Below are 21,161 nucleotides of genomic sequence, written 5' to 3' on the forward strand. Positions count from 1 at the left end.
AAAAGAAATAAAATGTAATTATCCACCTAATTCAAAAGTAGCAGGATGGACATGCCATCTCTGACAATGTAGATAAACCTGGAGGACATTATGCTAAGTGAAATAAGCCAGACACAGAAAGACAAATACCGCGTGATCTTACTTATATGTGGAATCTGAAAAGGTCAAATTCATAGGAGCAGACAGTAGTTACCAGGGCCAAGGAGGTGGGGGAAATGGAGGGATGTTGGTTAAAACTGCGGTCCCCAACACGGGGCCATGCATCATAGTGGTCCGTGGCCTGTTAGGAACAAGGCCACACAGCAGGAAATGAGTGGCAGGTGAGCCAGTGAAGCTTCACCTATATTTACAGCTGCTCCCCATTGCTCACGTCACAGCCTGACCTCTCTGCCTCCTGTCAGATCAGGGGCAGCATTATGCAGGAAAACAAGCTCAGGGCTCCCACTGATTCTGCATTATGGTGAGTTGTATAATTTTTCGTTATGTGTTATAATGTAATAATAATAGAAATAAAGTGCACAATAAATATAATATGCTTGAACCATCCCGAAACCAGTCCCCACCCCTCAGTCCATGAAAACATTATATTCCATGAAACCAGTCCCTAGTTGCCAATAAGGTTGGGGACTGCTGAGTTAACGGGTACAAAGCTGCAGTTTTGTAGGATGAATAAGTCTAGAGATCTAGTGCACAGCATGATGACTATAATTAATAATACTGTATTGCATACTGGAAACTTGCTAAGAGAGTAGATTTTAGATGTTCTCAGCACAAAAAAGAAAAATGGTAACTGTGTCAGGAGATGGATATGTTATTTTGATTTACTGTAGTAATCATTGCACCATATATTTGTATATCAAAACATCATGTTTTATACCTTAAATATATACAATTTTTATTTTTTAAAAATAACAGGTTAGAACCATCTCCACAATTATCAAAAAGGGGAAGTAACAGAAGGCTGTAACAAAAGCCAATAGATCATGTCAAAAGGCTATGCAAGAATTGTTTCATTCCTTGGTTCAGCCTTAAATAGGAAGGAAAATCTAGAGTTATAAGTATCAGTTAATGAGGTCAAAACGAATAGTGATTAAAGTAAAATGTATGTGAAAACTGTCGTAGAGATAAGTCTGACTCAAGTAAAATGAGAATTTTAACCTTCAGTCCTATTATCCGTTAACTGTAGTTTATACTGAATTTCCTCCTTCCATGAATGACTATAAAATATTATATTAAGAAGTCTTTAAGTGCATTTGCCAAAATAAACAAAAAAAAGAGCTATCATAATGGTTTTCCACATAATTACTTTTTATGGTACTACTCATCATCTTAGTATTTATTCTAGTGAAACAGTGCTCTACCTATTTTAAGGTTCATTTTTATAATTTTTCCTATATGGGTTTCTGAAAGCAAAGTCCTTGGGTATAATCATAGAAATCTATAAAATTTTAATGTAGAGAATATTTTCACTCAAAATCTAAAATGTGTGCATAGAAGATCACTGAAAATATCTGAGATGCTATTTGATATTAAGCAAAAATTCAACCCATATCTGTTTTCACAGATATTTAGGGTTTGGGGGTAAGCTGTCGGAAGACATGTGGCAAAATTAGTTAATGTGTTTCAAACTTATCTTACCATGAGAAGAGTGGTTCTCTTGTACCTATTCATTTCAGTTGAAGATATCCACAAAGGGAATGCAAGTGGGATATAAGCAAGATGCTGAGGAACATTGGCAACTGCTGCTAAGAGCTAAGCAAGCAGCATTACTCTACAAAGAAACATTGGTGTTAGGGAACCGCGATGTTTCATTTAATTTCAAATACATTAAGCTATATGTGATCATTTTCTTCCACAGGAGAGTGGCCACATAAAGTTAGCAGTTATTTATTCCTAGACATATCTAAAAGGAAAACCCTTTTTTCCCACCCTCCTTAAGCAAACATATCATCCTTTTGATTGAGATAATTTCATTGCTATGAAAAAGATACATAAAAAGTATCATTCGTGAAATGATAGGTAGCACCAGTTTTGGAAGTGCATTAAAATTAACTTAATTCCATAGAAACATACAACTTCTAATCCTATAGGTTTAAAATATAAATCCGGGCTGAAATGGCTTTAAGTATTCTCAATTATTAAAAGTGGAAAAATTCTAAAATATGCCTACTATTTAATTCTTTATAATTCATCGTTTAATATATGGTCCTTTTAAAACTTTGTATAGAAAATCTTATTAATAAAATAAACATTTTGTATTAAGTAAATATTCTGTTTTAAGTGACAACAGTTTTATTTTTTTAATGCTTACAAGGAAGATTGAGATACCTTTTATTTTTTGGTTGATACTTCAGTTCAGATATAAATTCTCCACTTTTTTACTTTAAATAAGTTTTGAATTTTGGTTGCCATAAAAATATTAAATGTTGTCAATTTTACCCTATAACAGTTATATAACTCACATCGATTTTTTTGTAAATATTCTGATAATTTTCTGAGCACAAGAGTATGAAAAATAATCATGAAAAATCATGTTATAGTTACAGCTGTAAAATACTATTTTAGTGACTATCAAGAGTGGTAAACAAAAATGGAAATAAAGTTCAAACTCTTATTTCGTATTTTTTATACAGATTACTTGAATTTTAACTAGAGGAGCAGAAATGCCGCCAACGCCAAGTGCCCCACCTCCAAATATACCTCCAGATGGAGGGTGGGGCTGGGCTGTGGTTGGAGCTGCTTTTATCTCCATTGGATTTTCATATGCATTCCCCAAGGCCGTCACAGTATTCTACAAAGAAATTCAGGAAATATTCAATGCTACCCACAGTGAAATAGCTTGGATATCATCCATTATGCTGGCTGTTATGTACGCAGGAGGTAAGATTCTTGGAATAAGTAAAATTCTAGTTTAAAAAAAAATTCCTCTATGCCACAATGTTTTACATACAGTGTCTTGGTACATTAAAGCCCTGTTTTCATGATGTAGTCACTTAGAACTAATCAAAAGTATAATTAGAACTGAATTTTTAATGATTTTAGTGATTCAACATCTTGAACTTTTCATTTTGATTCTTAATAGAGTACTGTTTGAATGAGGATTTATTTGCACAAAGCAAGATTTACTAAATTATGCAGTTTCCAAGTGAAGCACCTTTCCGCTTAGTTTGGAATAAAGTCTTCAGTATGGTGTTGGTATTGTCGCTACAGTTAGTAGAAATGCTTTCTTCTGAATGAGAAGAAAACTCAAGTTGTTGACAGTTGATAAGCCCAGAAAGGACTTCAGCTTAAGCTGCAAAAACGGAGTGTTATCATGTACACTCTGGACCTATTTAAGTTTGTGTGATTGAAATAATTCCTTATCTCTGTAAGACTCACTAAATATGACATATTTTTATTTAAGTGATTGCCTGACAACTATCTTGTTACATTCTATGTTCAAATGAGGGCATGAGTAATGAGGGACAATGAATAAATCAAAGTAGCATCTCACTACTAAATGTTAAAAAAATTGGAATTATTAGTGCATTATTATGTCATCTGTTTTCTTTAAATCAATCTCAATGGCAGACCAGACTGTCTTTATACATTTTTTTGGAAGTCATTGCTTAAAATATATGAATTCTTGAGTTTTTATTTTTCAACTGGATATTTGACTTTAAAAAAACAGGTATGGACTTAACAGGACTTTAAAGAAATTATATAAACCTGCAGTTCTCAAACCCTGGGCTGTAGACCGCTAACGGCCCATGGCCTGTTAGGAATCGGACCACACAGCAGGAGGTGAGCAGTGGGCGAGCAGCAAGAGAAGCTTTATCTGTATTTACAGCTACTCCCCATCGCTTGCATTACCGTATAAGCCCCGCCTCCTCTCAGATCAGCGGCAGCATTAGATTTTCATAGGAGCGGGAACTCTACTGCAAACTACATGCGAAGGATCTAGGTTGTCCACGTCTTCTAAGAATCTAATGCCTGATGATCTGAGGTGGAGCTGAGGCAGTGATGCTAGTGCTGGGGAGCGGCTGCAAATGCAGATTATTATTAGTAGAGACATTTGACTACACAATAAATGTGATGTGCTTGAACCATCCCAAAACCATTCTCCTGCCCTCAGTCTGTGGAAAAATTGTCCTCTGTGAACCTGGTCCCTGGTGCCAAGGAGATTGGGGACCACTGATATAAACTATTATATCTAGTATAATTTCTCATTTTATAAGTAAGGGTCATATGGCTATTAGTGATGGAGATATAACATTAATAATAATATCAAATATTCATTAATATGTACTTCCAGCCAAGGCCTCTCTAAGTACTTGATATGTGTGATATGGCATAATCTTCTTAACAACCTTTGAAATAAGTATTGTCATCTTTCCATTTCCTAGCTGAGGAAATGAAGAGATAAAATAGCTTTCCCAAGTCAAACTGCTCGGTAGTAGCAGAAAGAGATGAGATGCCAAATATTTAATCCTTATGTTCTCTGCTTTTCTCATATCATCCTCTCTATATCTAGAAAGTGACACAGCCAGATCTGGCCCAGGCCTGCAAACATGATTCAGTATTCTTTCCACTCTAATGCAGTGACTTGTGTGCTGTAGTCACCAAAGTCATTTGTTCGGTGACATAATAATTATTCTTAAGACGTTGTCTCTTTGTTGCACTACCAACGTAAACATTTGATCCTGAAATTAATCCTGCGTGTGTGTGTGTGTGTGTGTGTGTGTGTGTGTGTGTTGGTGGTGGTATGTGTTTTCCACTTTTGTATATAGTGATTTTAGATTAATGCAACATACGCTTCCCATATCCTTTTGGTTAGATTAAATACACATTTTTCTTCCAGTATCAAAAGGTGTCTTTAAAATGAAATTTGGTCATGTCAATGAAAACTGCTTCTAAAACACTTTCCGAGAATCTCCTTTGGATAGTTGCTTTATGGATTGTAATAGTGTTATTTCACGTGATTATTGAAACAGCAGAAATTGTGCAGTGGGTCTTCTTACTCTATACTGTGAATCAGGTAGGTGTTATTAGCACTTTGCTAGAACAACACAAAAAGTCATGTTGGCCTGAGTTCCAAAAGGTGCTAAAATTAAGATATGTAGGGTTTTTTCCCTTCTTAAATACAACTGAAACAGACTTCTTTAGTGAATTTATATAGGTCCATTGAATTTGGACTTCAGGCCTTATATAGTTATAATTTCTTATGGGCAGATAGTTGACTAACTCTTAAGTATGACACAAATTTATGTAGCTTTTGTCAAGTCTTAATTCACTTTATTAGTTTTCAGCAAACAACCTCTAATTTTCAGTGGCTTAAAACAATGCAAGTTTCTTTCTCAAGCAATGTTTCATTTAGTGACTATTCCATCACCTAAGGATTTGTATTGTTCCCTAAATTTGCTCCATCTGCTGAACAGAGTGAAGGCAGACAATATGGAGGATTGGAGGATCATATAGGATATTTTAGGGACTAGGCCTCAAAGGGATAAACAACATTTCTGTACACATTCCACTGGTCATAACTTTTATACTGCCTTATTTAGAGGTAGAGGCCATGGATGCTGGGAAATGCAGGTTTCCTAGAGGAAGAAACAGAATTGGATAGCATCCAGACAGTACTAGACAGAGCTTGATACCTCAACAATCATTCCCCAGTCACCAAAAGCAGGATCTGTTTATAGACTCATCGTGGTCATATGACAGCCTTCCACCCGTGGCTGGATCTAAAAGAAGCATTAGAATGAAGAATGGCATAATTAATTTTTCAAACCATTAAATCTCAGTATGAAATTACAAGTAAATAACTGTATTTACTATAAATAAATATTTTCATTTTATTCATACTTATTTTCCTATTTTAATATACATGGTATAAATTTTAAAAAGCCCAAAAGAATTCTTTTAGAATTCATCAAGAAAATGGTAGTTTGATAAAAACTTATAAATCTGGAAAATATTGCCTCTAATTTTTTATGGTAATAGATAAATAAAATATGTCTAAATTAAATATTAATAGGGATTTTGTATCTGCTTATTTCAGAAAAGCAATGCTAGACACATGAAAATACTTAGTCTGTAGTAATTGATGATAGTTGTCTCTAGGTGCAATGCAAGTAAGTACTTAGAATCCTCAGTTATTAGGGCTGAAACATTTCACATTTCATCTCTGGCCATGAAGAAAATCGGGAATTGCAGAAGTTCTGTTACCCTTTGGGCTTTCACTTAAAACTGTAAACACAATACTAGGCCCATCTCCTAGTGGATAGAAATGTTGCTATCTGCCATATCCACTGTTGAATGTAGCTCTCATGCATTTACATGGTTTGTTGGAAATAATATCCCTGTTTTATCCAGATAATTAGTTTTTAATGTTTTAAGCAAAAATAATTGGCACATATAAAACTAGAATCTCAATGTGAAAACAATTTTCCTTATGTGGATTCAGACAATTTTTTCAGAAACATAACTACTTAGAACAAAAAGTCTGATTGAATTAATCTAATACACAGGTGTTGGTCCTGTTACTCACATTGTAGTGTTTTTTTTCAAGTGCAGTCCACAGATTTCATGTTTCTGAATCATGGATCTCATGTTAAAAGTACAGTCCTAGGCCTTATCCCATAGCCTCTTTTATCAGAATATCTGTTGGTAGAATTTAAAACTTTGCATTTTAACAAGCATCTCTGAAGACCACTTTATATACAACATAGGGCTTCACTGTTGGAGAAGAAAATCAATGTTGATTTTAAAATATTTAAATTTTCCTCTAGCATTTCAAAGATTTCTATTTATAGAAGCCTTTTAGGTTGATATTATAAAATATATTTAAAGACCATGAGATGAAAAGGCATAGTTTACTATGAAGTATAATGAGTCTCTCTACCAAGTAACGAAATATTCTGTTCAACATAATGCTAATTACATTAGCCTAGAGAACATTTAAGATCTGACACACTCATTAGAGCTTGGCACTCAACCTATTAATCACTACGATGGGGTCATTGAGTAAGATGGAGCGTGTTCAGAGGCCTGGCCTGTGATGTCAGGGCTGGAATCTCTTGTAGTAATTAGCTGGCATCTGGGCCTTGGTAGCAAGGTATTATCTTCCCTTCTGATGTCTGAATTAAAAATGAAACTAACGAAAGGTATGCAAGAAGAATGGAAAAGAATGCAAATTATGTTTATACCTTACTTCATCCTTAGAATAATGGCATTAAATTACAGCAACCCATCTGGCTGTCCATATGGTCTCCAGGAGTTCTAGCAAATTTCAGCAAATAGGTTAAGCAGTGTGGTCACCCCATTAATAAAGCACTAAGTAGAAGTAGACAACATATTACAATTTAAACTTTCTACGTTGTTTAGATGAATATAGGGATTTGTTTTGCAAACAGTGATTACATGGGATTAACTTTTAGTGTAATGTTTGTCTTTGTTTTCCTGTGGAATGATAATCTAAGCATGGTTAGCTACATAATTACTGAATACAGATTTTGAGCTGCCAGTCTCTATGAGTACCTCCTGATCTTTCTGATATCTGTTTTGACTTGGAAGAATCATCCATTCTGGAGAGCAGGGTTGGCTTTGTATCAATGGCAACTTATTCTTCTGTTTTATGTGAACAGTGACTGCCAGTTGTGCTAAAGTAAGGGTGATGGTTTTGTGGTGGGCCACTTTACACAGGGGAACAAGCATCAGACCACTGAGCTTATATTACTGGAAGCCAAAAAGCAAAAGGTTTAGCATAGCAGGTCGGTGGCCATAATATACAATGGGTATTTTCCTATTCTTTTTAAATTTTAAATAAGCTCACTAGTTTATTCTGCTTTGTGCCCTAAATATTTTGCAGAATGAGAAAGGCTGTTCAAATAATTCATAATAGTGCTTTATCTTAGCAGCAATTAAAAAAAGAAGCTCATTCCATTCCTGTGTTTAAGATAGCTAGGATTTTCATCTTAGCTTTACAAAAACCAAAAAGTACCAGGTATACTTGGACAATCCTGTGCAAGCAGCATGTGGCCTTCTTATGCCTATGCCATGTTACTTTTCTTTTTTGCCTATGAGTATAGATATTGCTTAAGTTTTCCTAGGAAACATGGTACAGTGTGGCAGAAATTATTACGCTCACCGTATATCCATGTACTCCTCTGTATTTCCCAGCTTTCCTTCCCTTAGGCTGAAACCAAGTGACTAGTTCTGACCAATGAAATGTGAGTAGTAGGATGTATGTCACTACCGGACACCTCCTGGACAAGGCAATTTGAGCTTGTGTGCATCTTCCTTATCCGTCTTCTCCACTTTAACAACCTGTTGCATTTGACATGGCTACAAGGGGAAGGTCCTTGACCTACCTCAAACTGAATTAGTAAAAAAAAACAAAATGTTTATTAAGCTTCTGAGAATTGTTATACAGAAGAACCTAGACGATACTGATCATTACAAACATGAAGGCTGAGTTTGTTGTGCAACTAGAATATAAGTTGCTTAAATTATTTCATGGGGAAGAGAACAGATTATGAGATGTCCTTAGTCATTTGTACATGTGCTACTTCATCAGTTCTCTGTTAGAGAAGAGGAATCCTTCAGTACCACAAATAAAAAAGGAATTATAAATGAATATTATCATTGTCAGTTTTCATGGGAATGAAAGTGAAAGGCAGGCCCTTCAAAACACAGAGTAAGGATCAAGTAATGCCCATGGAGCTTCCTATGATGAAATGTCTCTTCATCCCTCCCAAGACAGGAGGGAGGCAGGGGTCAAGGACAGATTGTAAGGATGCTAAGGGCCTTTGAAACTGTTCAAGGAAATACTTACTCTGCAGAGGGCTGATAATCTAGTGCAAATATATCAGCTTATTACTAAATGTTATTTTCAGCAGAAAACTTAAGAAACTCCATGGAAGTCTTCTCCGACTGACATATGTGCCTTAGTGAAGCTTTCACTTACTGATTTATAAAAAAAAAAACTATTTATTAATTTATAAACTGGCAAGAATAGGAATATCTTTCTTAATTTTTGGCTTAGTATTTCTCTAAAATATGTTATTATATCTTTACTCACTTTATGTGGACGTTTTTTGGTTGCAAATGATAGAAACCTGATTGAAATGCCCTACGGCCTAAAGAGACACCTTTATGTATGCAAATCAGAGGAGAAACAGAGATACCAGTGACTTCCAGGTCAGCCAGTACCAGTGATTCTATTTGTCCAGCATGTTGCGCTCTCTCCTCTCCCCTCTGCTTCTTTTGGAGGGGCAGCTTTGCTTATTTATACTGATATCCTTGCCCTGGCATGGGGAAGGTGGTTACCAGCATCTCAGCCTCATATTTCAGGCTCGAATTTGACATGAGAAAGACTGCCTCTCTTTGCTAAGTTATACTTTGACAAATTCTAGGGAGAATTGCTAGGGACCTGGCCTGCTTTGCATGTGCCCTGCAGGCAGTGGATGAATGAGGGACTAACACTGGCTGCCTGAGTGGAACTGTGTATCTGAGATAGAAATGGAACAGTTCCCTAATGCAAAGGTGATACTGTTCCTAGAGGAAGAAAGGGTTTTGAGGAGACAAAGCAATAGTGCTGACTATTCTACTCTTTAGAAGATTAATATTTTCCAACAATAAAACCATGCTGTGTTTACTAATCACTCATGGGAAATTTTGCATTTAGCTATGTTAGCTACCTATCTGGCTAGCTAGATAGGTAGATAGATAGATAGATAGATAGATAGATAAATAGATTATATGGCCAAATGCATATACTATATTTAGAAACTCTATTGCCTAATGAAATATTAGACTTAGTAGCCACCAGAGGACCCAATTGCATCTTGCATGAGTCTGTCTGTACTTAAATATGGAAAGTCCAGAGATCTCAAAGTGTGGATTAATGGTTTAATAGTCCAGTGAGAGACAGAATAACATTGTAATTAAAATAGTGACCACCAAAATAACAGATATGAAATTGGGACTTTGCCTTTTATTGTTCAGGCTGTTTAACATTTGACCTTGGACTCTCAGTTTTCTCACCTGTAAAATCACAGGAGAATATATACGTCTCTGTGTATATGTAAGAGGGTGTGTATGAATAATATGTACTCTCCTGCTCAAAGTTGTTGTATGATGCTTAGGAAATTGTAGTTTTTGATTCATTGTAGTTATTGCTGCTACTGCTATTTTTGATATTAATATTATCCATTATTCAAGGAAACTACAAGTAAGGAACAAGAAAGATGATAAGTCTGACTTTAGAAACCTGTGCCAGTATGGTTTGGAAACAGTGCATAAAGCAAGATATAAATAGGTCAATAATCAGTTCTAAAATAAATGGTATGGACTTATCCATATTTTCTGTGTCACTTCCACTATGTCTCCTACTATTTGGATAGTGGAGTGGACATTGGTCATTCTTTTGGGCCATCTTATACCTTTGAAAATCCTTACTATATTTAGGGAATTCTTAACTTCATCATTTCCTGCCTCCCCAAAGAAAAAGCCAGAAATTCACTTTCTCAGAATTCTTTGCACTTAGGGCACCGGCATGTGACCCAGGCCCCATCAACCCAGTGTAGCAAGGCTAGTTTTGATTCAGAAACTTCTAATGTGAAGAAGCAGATTCCTCGAAGAGCACATTTAAATGAGGTGGTTATAGATAATCCATAATCCATTGGCAGAAAAGTAACATCAACGTTCGAGGTCAGTGGAACTTGTGGTGCACACTATGGTGTGTGTAGCCGTTGGTGGCAGCAGTGATTTCTCTATCGGAGCAATCAGTTTATAGTGTGATTTGGACAGCACCCAAGCTTGGTTTTTTGATCTTCCCTCATATTCTCTGACTTAATTTTATGTCTTTATTGAATGCTTTAATCTTTAACTAACTGGGATATATGATAGATATGTGTGGAGTTAAGTTTCTAAAATGTCCTTGTGAGGTCTGGCATGAAATGCTTTCCTGAACTAATTGTTTTGAAAACTTTTTTATGAATATTTCTTTTAAAAGAAGGGACCTTCCTACTCCTCCCCAGCAACAACATTTATATGAGGATTGAAGAATTTGCCACAGTTCTATTTAATTAACTATTTTAAAGATCCTTGTAAAAATAGAAATTAAATTTCATATTTTTGTATGCTGTGAATGACTTAAATTTGATGGACTGTGTCAGAAAACGCAAGATAAATACACTTTGGATACTTTTTCTTTATTATAATAGTAGTGACTTTGGCAGAATAATTGCATTATTCCAAAGAGATTTTTAAATGATTAATCTAGATGGCTGTCCTTGAGCAAGAATTTGCTCAGCTGGTTAGAATTATATGCTACAGGGGTGTGGTTCAGAGATTTGACTCTAAGGTGATGGCAGAAACTAATCCTGCACAGGTATTGTACAAGTATATTTGTTTACATTCACCAGAAATGGGGATGGCCAGGTATCCAGTATCACAGTTAGGAAGAAAACTTTATATAATTTCATTCACTCATTTATTTATTGCACGGATATATATTGGGCATCTACAATGTCAAAACACTGATGTGGCACCAGGAAAGACACACTGAGCCATCAACACAGGCTGTGCTTTCAGGATATGAAATAGCTCCTTACGCTTTTCCTTATTTAATTACAGTTATGATAATGTGTTAGTAAAGAAACACAGTAAGTAACAGATCTTATAACTGAGTGGTCAGGCAATATTTCTTTGAGCTGAACTTGAAGGATGAGGGTATAGCATTAGTCAAGGGAAGGGAAGTGTTTGAGGCAGATGAAACATATGTGAAATCCCTCAAAGAGTTATGGAGAGTTCTAGTAGCCCCAGTGAGGTGAATGTGATTGATATATGGTGAAAAGGTGGCGAAAGGAATAGCTGATGGCCTAAAATCTACTGGAAATGATCCTGGACCACATATCGTGTGTCTGCATAGACACGTGAGAAGATCAGAAGATTGGCATCTAGGGTACTGTATTAGCCTGCTCTGCACCCTCCCCCATTATGTAGATGCAAAAGCCAAAAGTCACAGCCTCTTTGCTATTCTGCCAAGGGCAGCCTCCCTAAGCAGGCCCTCTGAAGCCGTGGGGTGCAGGTAAACACTCATCCCAAATAGCAAAGAGACTATGGAAAAGGCGAGTGTAAAGAGATATATTTTTTAAAGAGGAATATGACTAATACATTCCACCCCTTGGAACCTGGCCATGCAGAATGAAGGGCACAGGTACTGGACCTGCAGTTCCCTCCCCCGACTCCCTCATCTGCAAGATTTGGGGCCACCCCAGGGCCCACCCAGGGGGGCTCTGAATATATTTTATGCCATGTTTATCTCCACCCCCCAGCACCCCAGGCTAACTTCTAGTCGTCCTTCACAAAGCAGTGGAGAGCTCAGCCTCCCCTTCCGCTTTGGAGGTCGGCTCTCTCTGGGAGACTCTTGGTCCAAGACCTGGGCCAGTTTTGTGCCGGTGGTCACCTCTGGCCACAAGTTTCTGCCTGAAGATTCCTCAGGTCAACACCATCATTAAATGCGAGTTTTGTCGATTAAAAAAAAAAAAAGCCATGAAAGAATATACCACAGACTGAGTAGTTAAGACAACAGAAATTTATTTCTCACAATCATGGAAGCAGGAAGTCCAAAGTCAAGGTACTGGTAGAGTTGGTTTCTGGTAAGGCCTCTCTCCTTGGCTTCTGGGTGGCTGTCTCCCCACTCTGTCCTCACATGCCCTTTTCTCTGTGTACACACCTCCAGTGTCTCTCTTATAAGGACACCAGTCATTGTGGATTAAAGCACCACCTGAATATTTCTCATGACTTTATTTAACCTTAGTTACCCCCTAAATGACTTTTTCTCCATAAATAGTCACATTAAGTGTCAGGGCTTCAGTGTGAATTTTGGAGGGACACAATTTAGTTCATAACAGATACCAAGATCACAAATTCTTGAGTACTCTCCTCCTTTTTAATCAATTTTAGGAGCAGTTTCATCATCCAGATTGTGTTAGAATATAGGTGGCTGTCATTCTTGGTAGTTATGCTCCACTAAGCTGCCACAAACACTGAATTATCAAATACTAAACTGCTGCATCTAGGGAAAATACAGGGTTAGGGTCCTGTGAACCTCTGGTCGTGACATTTTCGCCAACCCAGCAATATATGACTGTTTTCTGTGAGTTTCTGTTTAAAGACACCTTATTAAATATATATCATTGATTCATTAATATTGAATTTATGGCTAATGGCATTATAATTTATTCCTGAATGAAACTTATCTAACACATATGTTTTCTCCATAAAGCACATTACAGCCTTCTTGTGCTTAGAAACGCCAGCCAGCACTATGATTGGGGGTTGTTTTAAACAGCAGAATTACCAGAAAAAAGCACAAAAATGCAGAAAACGTGGTGTTACATAGACCTTGAAAAAGACACTTGTTTACAATATGAGAGTTGAAACAAGAACACAGATCATCACCTTGTTCAGCCTCAGCTGGAAACATGCATGTCTAGCAATTCAAAATTTTACCCACTCTGCCCATATCTACAATGACTGCAAAAGCACTGAGAGTATTTATTTTGGAAGTTACAAATAGATTTTAGTGAGTAAATGAATTTGCAAATATAAAATCTGCAAATAATGAGGATTGACCATACCTATAGCCTTTCTCTGATAAAATTACTATATATTCTGTGCTGTATAAACATATTTGTAATTACCCACTGTTTTTATTACAGTTGTTTTATTTATTGCCTGCACAACCACAAAGCTAATTTACATTAGCATTTTTGTAGCTGGACATTGATTATTACCTTGGATTTTGCTGAAGTTCTTCTGAAATGAACAACACTCTCGTAAGCTATTAAAGTAATAATAATTACACTCAGAATCTTTCTAGTTACTAGGAGGGCATTAAATGTAAAGCCTTGGGAAGCTTCTATGGGAGCTTTGATGGATTTTTGAAAATTGATGAACAACTGATGATCCATACCTTTGAATGATTCTGATTAGCATGTTTTGTGCGTGACTACAGCATTCTGTTGGCTCGTGTCATTCTGCTTTGGTCTTACCTCTCATGTAATCAAGGATTGCATTAGAGGCAGCCAATGGAAGCAACCTGTATATACGCTCAGCACCTCAGGCAATGAGTGTGCATTCTTGGAAGGTTGAAAGGGAATAACGCCAATAAGTAGTAGAACTCTGATCTACTTCAGATTCATCTCTTCTCTTCAGATGATGAGTAAAGAGGATCTGTAAATATTACTATGAGAGAAATCTGGATAGTGAACAAAGAGGAGCAAAAGGAGAAACATGTATATGCAGGTGATTTGGAGTTTCTTTTAATTTTTCCAATCTTCCACTAGGTAATCTAATGCTCATGTCTATGACTTACATTGATATAGAAATACAAGGATCATCTATAGACCAAAAGCATTTAAAGTATCTTTTTGGTCCTATTTTAATATAATAATTAGAAGAGAAAAAATGCAGTTAGTTCAAAACATTTGGGATTTTATCTCAACTGGTATAAACTGTGGTGATACTGGTGGGAAGATGAAATAGTAAGTGTCTTGGCAATGATAGTTGTGAAATCTATGTAGCACAAACAACAGATGGTGACTTATTTGACTTTTGGGCAAGAAGTGAGCTATAGAAACTGCTGTTGAAACAGATCTTTCTCAATGCTGCAGATTTCTATCATCTTACACAGAGTAAATATGAATCTAGATACTGAAAAAATTTTTAAAGCTTCCCTTTTATTCTCAGTCCCTTGTCTAGGACAATCTTTTTTTCCACTCTTCTATCAGAAATATGTGAAGGGTTGAATTTTAATAACCTCATTTAGAGTGTCTTTGAACACTCAGAGTTTGTCATTAACCTTCCAAATGCCTTTCAGGCACCAGGAGTATTTCACAATTAGTTGAAAGTATATGTAAAATATCTATGTAGAGTTAATTTGGCACTTTCAGATAAAGAAAAACATATTTAATGAGATGATTCAGATAAAATGAACTATAAGCCTTTCTCATGAATGCTGTTCCACATAAGAAATATTAAGTACCGTTATGTTGTAGCAAAAATATTACTTAGCAATGTTCCTTAAATCAAACATGATATATTTTAGAAGCTGGATAAAACTTTCCAAAGCCAGCATAACCTCTGCTCCTTAGAGTTGGCTCCCATATTAGATCAAACACAATTGAACTAGAAGCTTGAGGCAATCCATCCATGCTTGTGAAACTGCTTTTCTTAACAAAATAGCCTGGCCCCTGTACACCATAAGCATTCCAAAATATGCCTCTGAGAGGAAAAGGAAAAGGTTTTTATTCATTTCATATTTTAAGTTCATATTTGTGACTCTTAATTTGTCTGTTTCACTGATTTTATTCTCTTAAGTTTATTGAATGAAACAGCAGTTAATATTGAAAACTTATTATATGTAGATTTTATTCTATTTGTGAAGGAACAAAATTGAAAATAAAAATGCTTTTTCCTCCCTATATTTTCTGCATTTATTCTCCCTTAGGATGGTTGCTCAGTCGTAGTAGTCAGAAAAACACAACTTGCAAAGTATCTGAACTTCTGTTTGGTTTCTGACGGTTCATTTTTGTTGCTTTAGCTAAGTCACAAATATTTGTTTACTATAGAATGAATTTAATAAGACACAAATTAAATTAGCTAAATGTACGAATACTAGTTTTGCCTTCAATGATACTTATGTAATATTCATGACCTTCCAAATATAACTGTTTATTTGTTACGGTGTTTTTCCTAAGAGGGCTTCCTTTTTCCACTGGCTGTTTCATTTATTCTTTTGGAGTACTTGATCACTGCTTTTAAGTGAATACTCTACATAAATTCTTTTTCTAAAACATAGCAAAACTTTTCAGAGATGTGTAACTGATGATGTTTTCCCTAAATTCCTAAACAAAACAATTTTTTTCACCTTTATTTTTTTTGAGAGGCATTAACATAGCAGAATAGTAGTTTAGAGCATAGAGGAACTGGCTATGTTCAGATTCCAGTGCTAGCCCTTAATAACTGAATAATTTTGGCAAGATCCTCAATAGCTTTCTGCTTCAATTCCTTATGCATAAATTGTACATGGCTTATTTTTATAATACATATTTATGGACTCTATTGATTAATTTCCCATAATTAAATATGATAATAAAGAACAATGTGGCTATCTGGCAAAGATGTCTTACCATCTAAACCTGTTTATGTTAAGGTAATGTTCTAGCATTGAGCTTGTTTAAGCTGTTTTGAAAATTCAAAATTATCAAAAGATATGGACAGCTTCTGCAACATGGAAGCTAGGAAAAATGGATTAAGAAGGAAAGGAAGTATCATATGATAATGCTTATTCTGCCTTAGATTTCATCCTAAAAGAATTACGGAAATAAGGAAGGGGGAAAATGATTCATCTTTCTCTTACTTTGACCACCCTTTACCTATCTTCTTTGTTATATATATATATGTTTTTGGAGATAAGGTCTCACACTGTCACCCAGTCACCCAGGCTGGAGTACAGTGAGTGGCACAATCGCAGCTCATTGCAACCTCAAACTCCTGGGCCCAGGGATCCTCTTGTCTCAGCCTCCCAAGTAGCTGGGACTATAGGCACGTGCCCAGCTATTCATCCTTCTAGATACTGTCTTAATTAGCTGTTTTAACATTTAGTCCAGGCTTTATGTTCCATCTTCTAGATTTCCTTCCCCCCATTTTTTGTCTTTTTCAATGCAACAGACTGAGAAAAGCTACCGGATGTCACAAAACTCATTGTAAGGTGTTTTACTATCTTTTGTTGTGAATAGCTGTGTACTGTGTTCAAACAGACTTTATCACAGTATGTGCAATGCAACAGACTGAGAAAAGCTACCGGATGTCACAAAACTCATTGTAAGGTGTTTTACTATCTTTTGTTGTGAATAGCTGTGTACTGTGTTCAAACAGACTTTATCACAGTATGTGCACAAAATGAGCACCATACTCCATAACATAATGCATCCAGAGAAAATTCAAAACAGAGAACCTAAAATCATCAGAAACACATATTTGTGAGATTGTGCTTTTTTTTTTTGAAATAGAGAATATTTCTTCTAGAAAGACAGACAAAACAGATTTTGTTTTTTTACAAATTGGTGGAAATGTCGTGTCTAAGAAGAGATAAAATAAAACAATATGAAATCCTGAAGAGTATGGATTTTGTGAATAGATTTGTTAACTAAATTCTGTAATATTGGCATTGCAGTGGGAGAAGAGAAAGAAAAGTAGGGCCCAAGAGAAGCCTGAAAAAGAAACAGGCTTTATAACATAAGAGAAAATAATGCTATAGAATTTATGATCAAAATTAAAAAAATAAGCAAAATTTTGTAACAGAATAAAACAAAATTTACATAAATTCATGAGTGATAGATCTAGCTGTAAGTGGAAATGAAGGTATTTAATATATATTTTTTATCAATCTACCCTTACAGGGCATTGTTTAATTGTGAATTTACTAATAATAAAATAGAATGCTAATCTTTCAAGGAAATATTGGAAACAAGACTCATAATTAGGTCTATCTGACTTTAAAACTCATGTTCCTGTTCACCTTTCTGTTTTAGTAATATATGGATTTCTTACTACTATACCTCTTCCTTTCCTTTTCTAATCTCTTTAGGTTGCTGCCATGTGCAATAGCCATATATTCCAATTTATTGCCATCTATTATGGCATCACTGTCAAAAAACGCAGTATTGGAAGAACAATAAATTTGTCCCGGTTTGGAATTTTCTTACATCATCATTACATATGTATTTACAGTTGAGTAAAATATATTATTAGGTATTTTTCTTTTTTCTTTTTTAGTACACACTCATGAATGTGGTTTATGTTTTCTTGAAATAGATTTTAGTCTTGTGAAGGCATAATTAGTTCCCATACCAATAGAAATATATCTCTTTCTATTATTGAAAATGACCAGTCATGGTAGTGTGAACTTCTTATAATACTGAAATAAAATAGAGAACAAAAGTATAAACTTCGAAGTCAGCTAAACGTACAAATGTCCTGTTGCCAATGTTTCCTTAAGCATGTTATGTATCCCCTCTAAACTTTAGTGCTTTCTCTATAATATGGGGGAAAATGAAATTCTAACCCAGACACTTTGTTGTGTTGGGAAAAAAGGTAATTCATGAAATAATATCTATCAATATTATCGTCATCACCATTATCATCCTCCAGTCCCCGCCCCTTCCAATTTCCAGGCTCCCCAATTCTTTTTTTTTTTTTTTAATGATAAAATGTTTCTAATTTCTGAATTACTTTTTTTTTTTATTTCATCATGTTATGGGGGTACAGATGATTAGGTTACGTATGATGCCCTTACTCTCCCTCCCCCCCAAATCCGAGCTTCAAGTGTGTCCATTCCCCCGGAGGTGCACATCGCACTCATTGTTTGTGCATATGCCCGTCTCCAGTTCTTGACCTCCTTGTTTGAATATGAACCATTAGGCGAATGTAAACTATACGGCAGGATTTCCTGGTCTCCTTTAATTCATGATCTCCAGTGGGCCCTAATGCTGTCTGGTAACCACAGTTTGTATTCTATTGCTTTAGCCCAGTCTCGCTCTCTCACCCTGTGAGATGATTATTTCTCATTCTGTCCTCATTCCTCAAATCCACTATCATTCCTCCTTCATTCTTCATCCCAGAAGATAACTTAGATACTGATTTTGTTCAGAAAGTTGAAGTAATCAGAAGAACTGTCACATGTTTCTACTACCACATTCCCCTACCTGTTTACATCCAGGCCTATATACTTTATCTGCCCTCTTGTGCTAACTGCACCCTAGCTAAGGCCAACTCATGCACTTCCTCCCTTTCCTCCTCACCGGTTAAAGGGCATTACTATGGATGAAATTCTTTCTTCTTTCTCCTTCAGTAGCAATAGTTCCCCTCACAACCAGACTATCCCCATAGTATATAACCATGACATTCTATCTTCCAACCTGGGAAAAAAACAAAACAAGGCAAGTAAAAAATGTTCTTTGGACTTGTATTTTCTGTCAGCCACAACCTTATTTATGTCCTTTCCTTTAAGCAAAACTTCTTGAAAGTGTTGCTGTAATTTCTCTCTTCCCATTCTCTCTACCCCTTCTCCAATCAGAATTTTCTCTTACCCCTCATCTGAAATTGCTTTTTCCAAACTTTCTTATGACTTCCGTGTTACCAGTATAGCGGTCATTTCTCGGTCCTCATTGTACTTGACCTTTCAGGAGCATTTGATATAGTAGTAGATCACTCTGTCTTCCACAAAACACTTTCTTGATTTTTACTTGTAAAAGACTACACTTTTCCTTTTTCTTTTGATGCTATTAGCCACACTTTCTCAGTATTTATTTTGGTTCTTCCTTTCCCCTTAAATTCTCAATGTTGAAAAGTTGGCTCTTAGATCTCTGTTCTTTATGTATTTGCTCCATAGGTGACCTTGTACTTTCTCATGATTTTAGCTCTTATTTATAGGTTGATGCCTCCTAAATTTATATACACCCTCCCTACCTCTTCTTAACTCTAGACCTGTGTATAAAGCTTCCTTTTAACATTCCTACTCAGATGCCTAATGGGTATCTCTAACTTGACATATCTAAAATTGATCTCCTGAAATTGTCCTCCGAACTTGTTGATCAGGCCAAAAACATTAGAGCCATGTTTGACTTTTCTCTTTTTCCCCCCTCAATTCTCAATTAGCTGATTGGTTGCTTCTACCTTCTAAATAAATCCAACACTTGATCACCTTTCACTTCATTACCTCTGCTGCTGTTAGCTGGCCGAAGACACTATATGTGCAGGTCAGATTATTGATGTAGCCTATGATTTGGTGTCCCTGTTTCTGTATATAGCTGCCAATGAAATCCTGTTGTAACCTAGGTCCAATCATGTCTAAACATACCTAAGGCTTCCCAGCGCACCCTGAATATCTACTCTCTTCCATTACCTCCCTGAATTTGTCTCCTATTCTCCTTCTTCCTAACTGTGCTGTAGCTACACTGCCTACCTGCTTTTCTTAGAATATACCATCCATACTCTAACCTCAGGGATTTGTACCTAGTCTTCCCTTTACCTGGAATGACTTTCCTTTGGATTTTTAAATGCCTCTACTTCTTTCAGGTATTTACTCAAAAGTCACCTTCCCATAGAGGACTTCTAGAGCTACCTTATATAAAATTTCAGCACCACTTCCACACACTTCTGTCCCACTTCCTTGCATTATTTTCCCCTCCAAAACATTTATTACTATCATTTACTTTTTATTAGAATGGTACTGTCCTTTAGAACTTTGTGATGATAGAAATGTTCTATAAATCTGCTTGTCCAATATATATTATGCACCAGGCACATGTGGCTATTGAACACTTGAAATGAAGCAAGTTGGAGGAAAGAACTGATTTTTTATTGATTTTCATTTTAATTAATTTAAATTTAAAAAGCCTCAGCTGGCTAATGGTTATTATATTGGACAATGCATGTTTAGAATGTAGACTTTCAATCCCTCACTGGAATATAAATTTTAGGAGAGCAGAGAATTTTTGTTTTGTTTTGTTTTGTTTTGTTTTGTTTCGTTTTGTTCACCGCTTTATCCCTAGATATAGTAGGCAATTTATAAATATTTTTGAAGAAATGAACAAATGAATCATTATCAAATTATTGCAATAATGATCAAATAAGACATTAAGAGACTGGGTTGTAGTCCTGGCTATGCCACTCAAAAAAAGTTCGATTTTTCAGGAGTCACTTACTTTCTTGGGATCCAAGTTCTTTCATTCATATTTTTTCTTTCATTTAATAGAAATGTTTAGCTCTTCCTATGTGCCAGGAATTATGCTAGATATTGATGTGCAAAGATGAAAAAGACATGTTCCATGACAAGGAGCTCCATCCAGTTAGGAAGAAAGAGAAATAAAAATTATTAAAGTTGTGTGATTATTTTAAAGACAGAGACATGAACTGCTTCGAGAGAAGAGAGAAGAAATAAAAGAAGCCTTAATGATCATAGGAATAATTGATGGAAAGAAAAATGGCAAAACTTCCTGGAGGATAAAGAGGATTTGAAATGTTTAGAAAGAGTAGGCATTTTAATATAAACACAACAGAGAACACGTTCAAAATTAATTCCTTTCCATAACATAAAATGTGGAAAT

General features: G+C 35.7%; 1 protein-coding gene across 1 annotated transcript in view; it reads left to right on the forward strand.

Annotated features, from left to right (window-relative positions):
* The window catches only part of SLC16A7 (solute carrier family 16 (monocarboxylate transporter), member 7), a 62,464-nt gene that overhangs the window by 8,093 nt on the left and 33,210 nt on the right, over positions 1-21,161 (forward strand). The window contains exon 2 of the mRNA XM_012661545.1: positions 2,634-2,880. Within this exon, the coding sequence (XP_012516999.1) occupies positions 2,664-2,880 (217 nt within the window). The 5' untranslated portion in view covers positions 2,634-2,663. The remainder of the gene's footprint in view (positions 1-2,633; positions 2,881-21,161) is intronic.

This window comes from Propithecus coquereli, unplaced genomic scaffold (genome assembly GCF_000956105.1).
Source record: "Propithecus coquereli isolate 6110/MARCELLA unplaced genomic scaffold, Pcoq_1.0 Scaffold72, whole genome shotgun sequence".
In the NCBI taxonomy this organism is placed as follows: domain Eukaryota; kingdom Metazoa; phylum Chordata; class Mammalia; order Primates; family Indriidae; genus Propithecus; species Propithecus coquereli.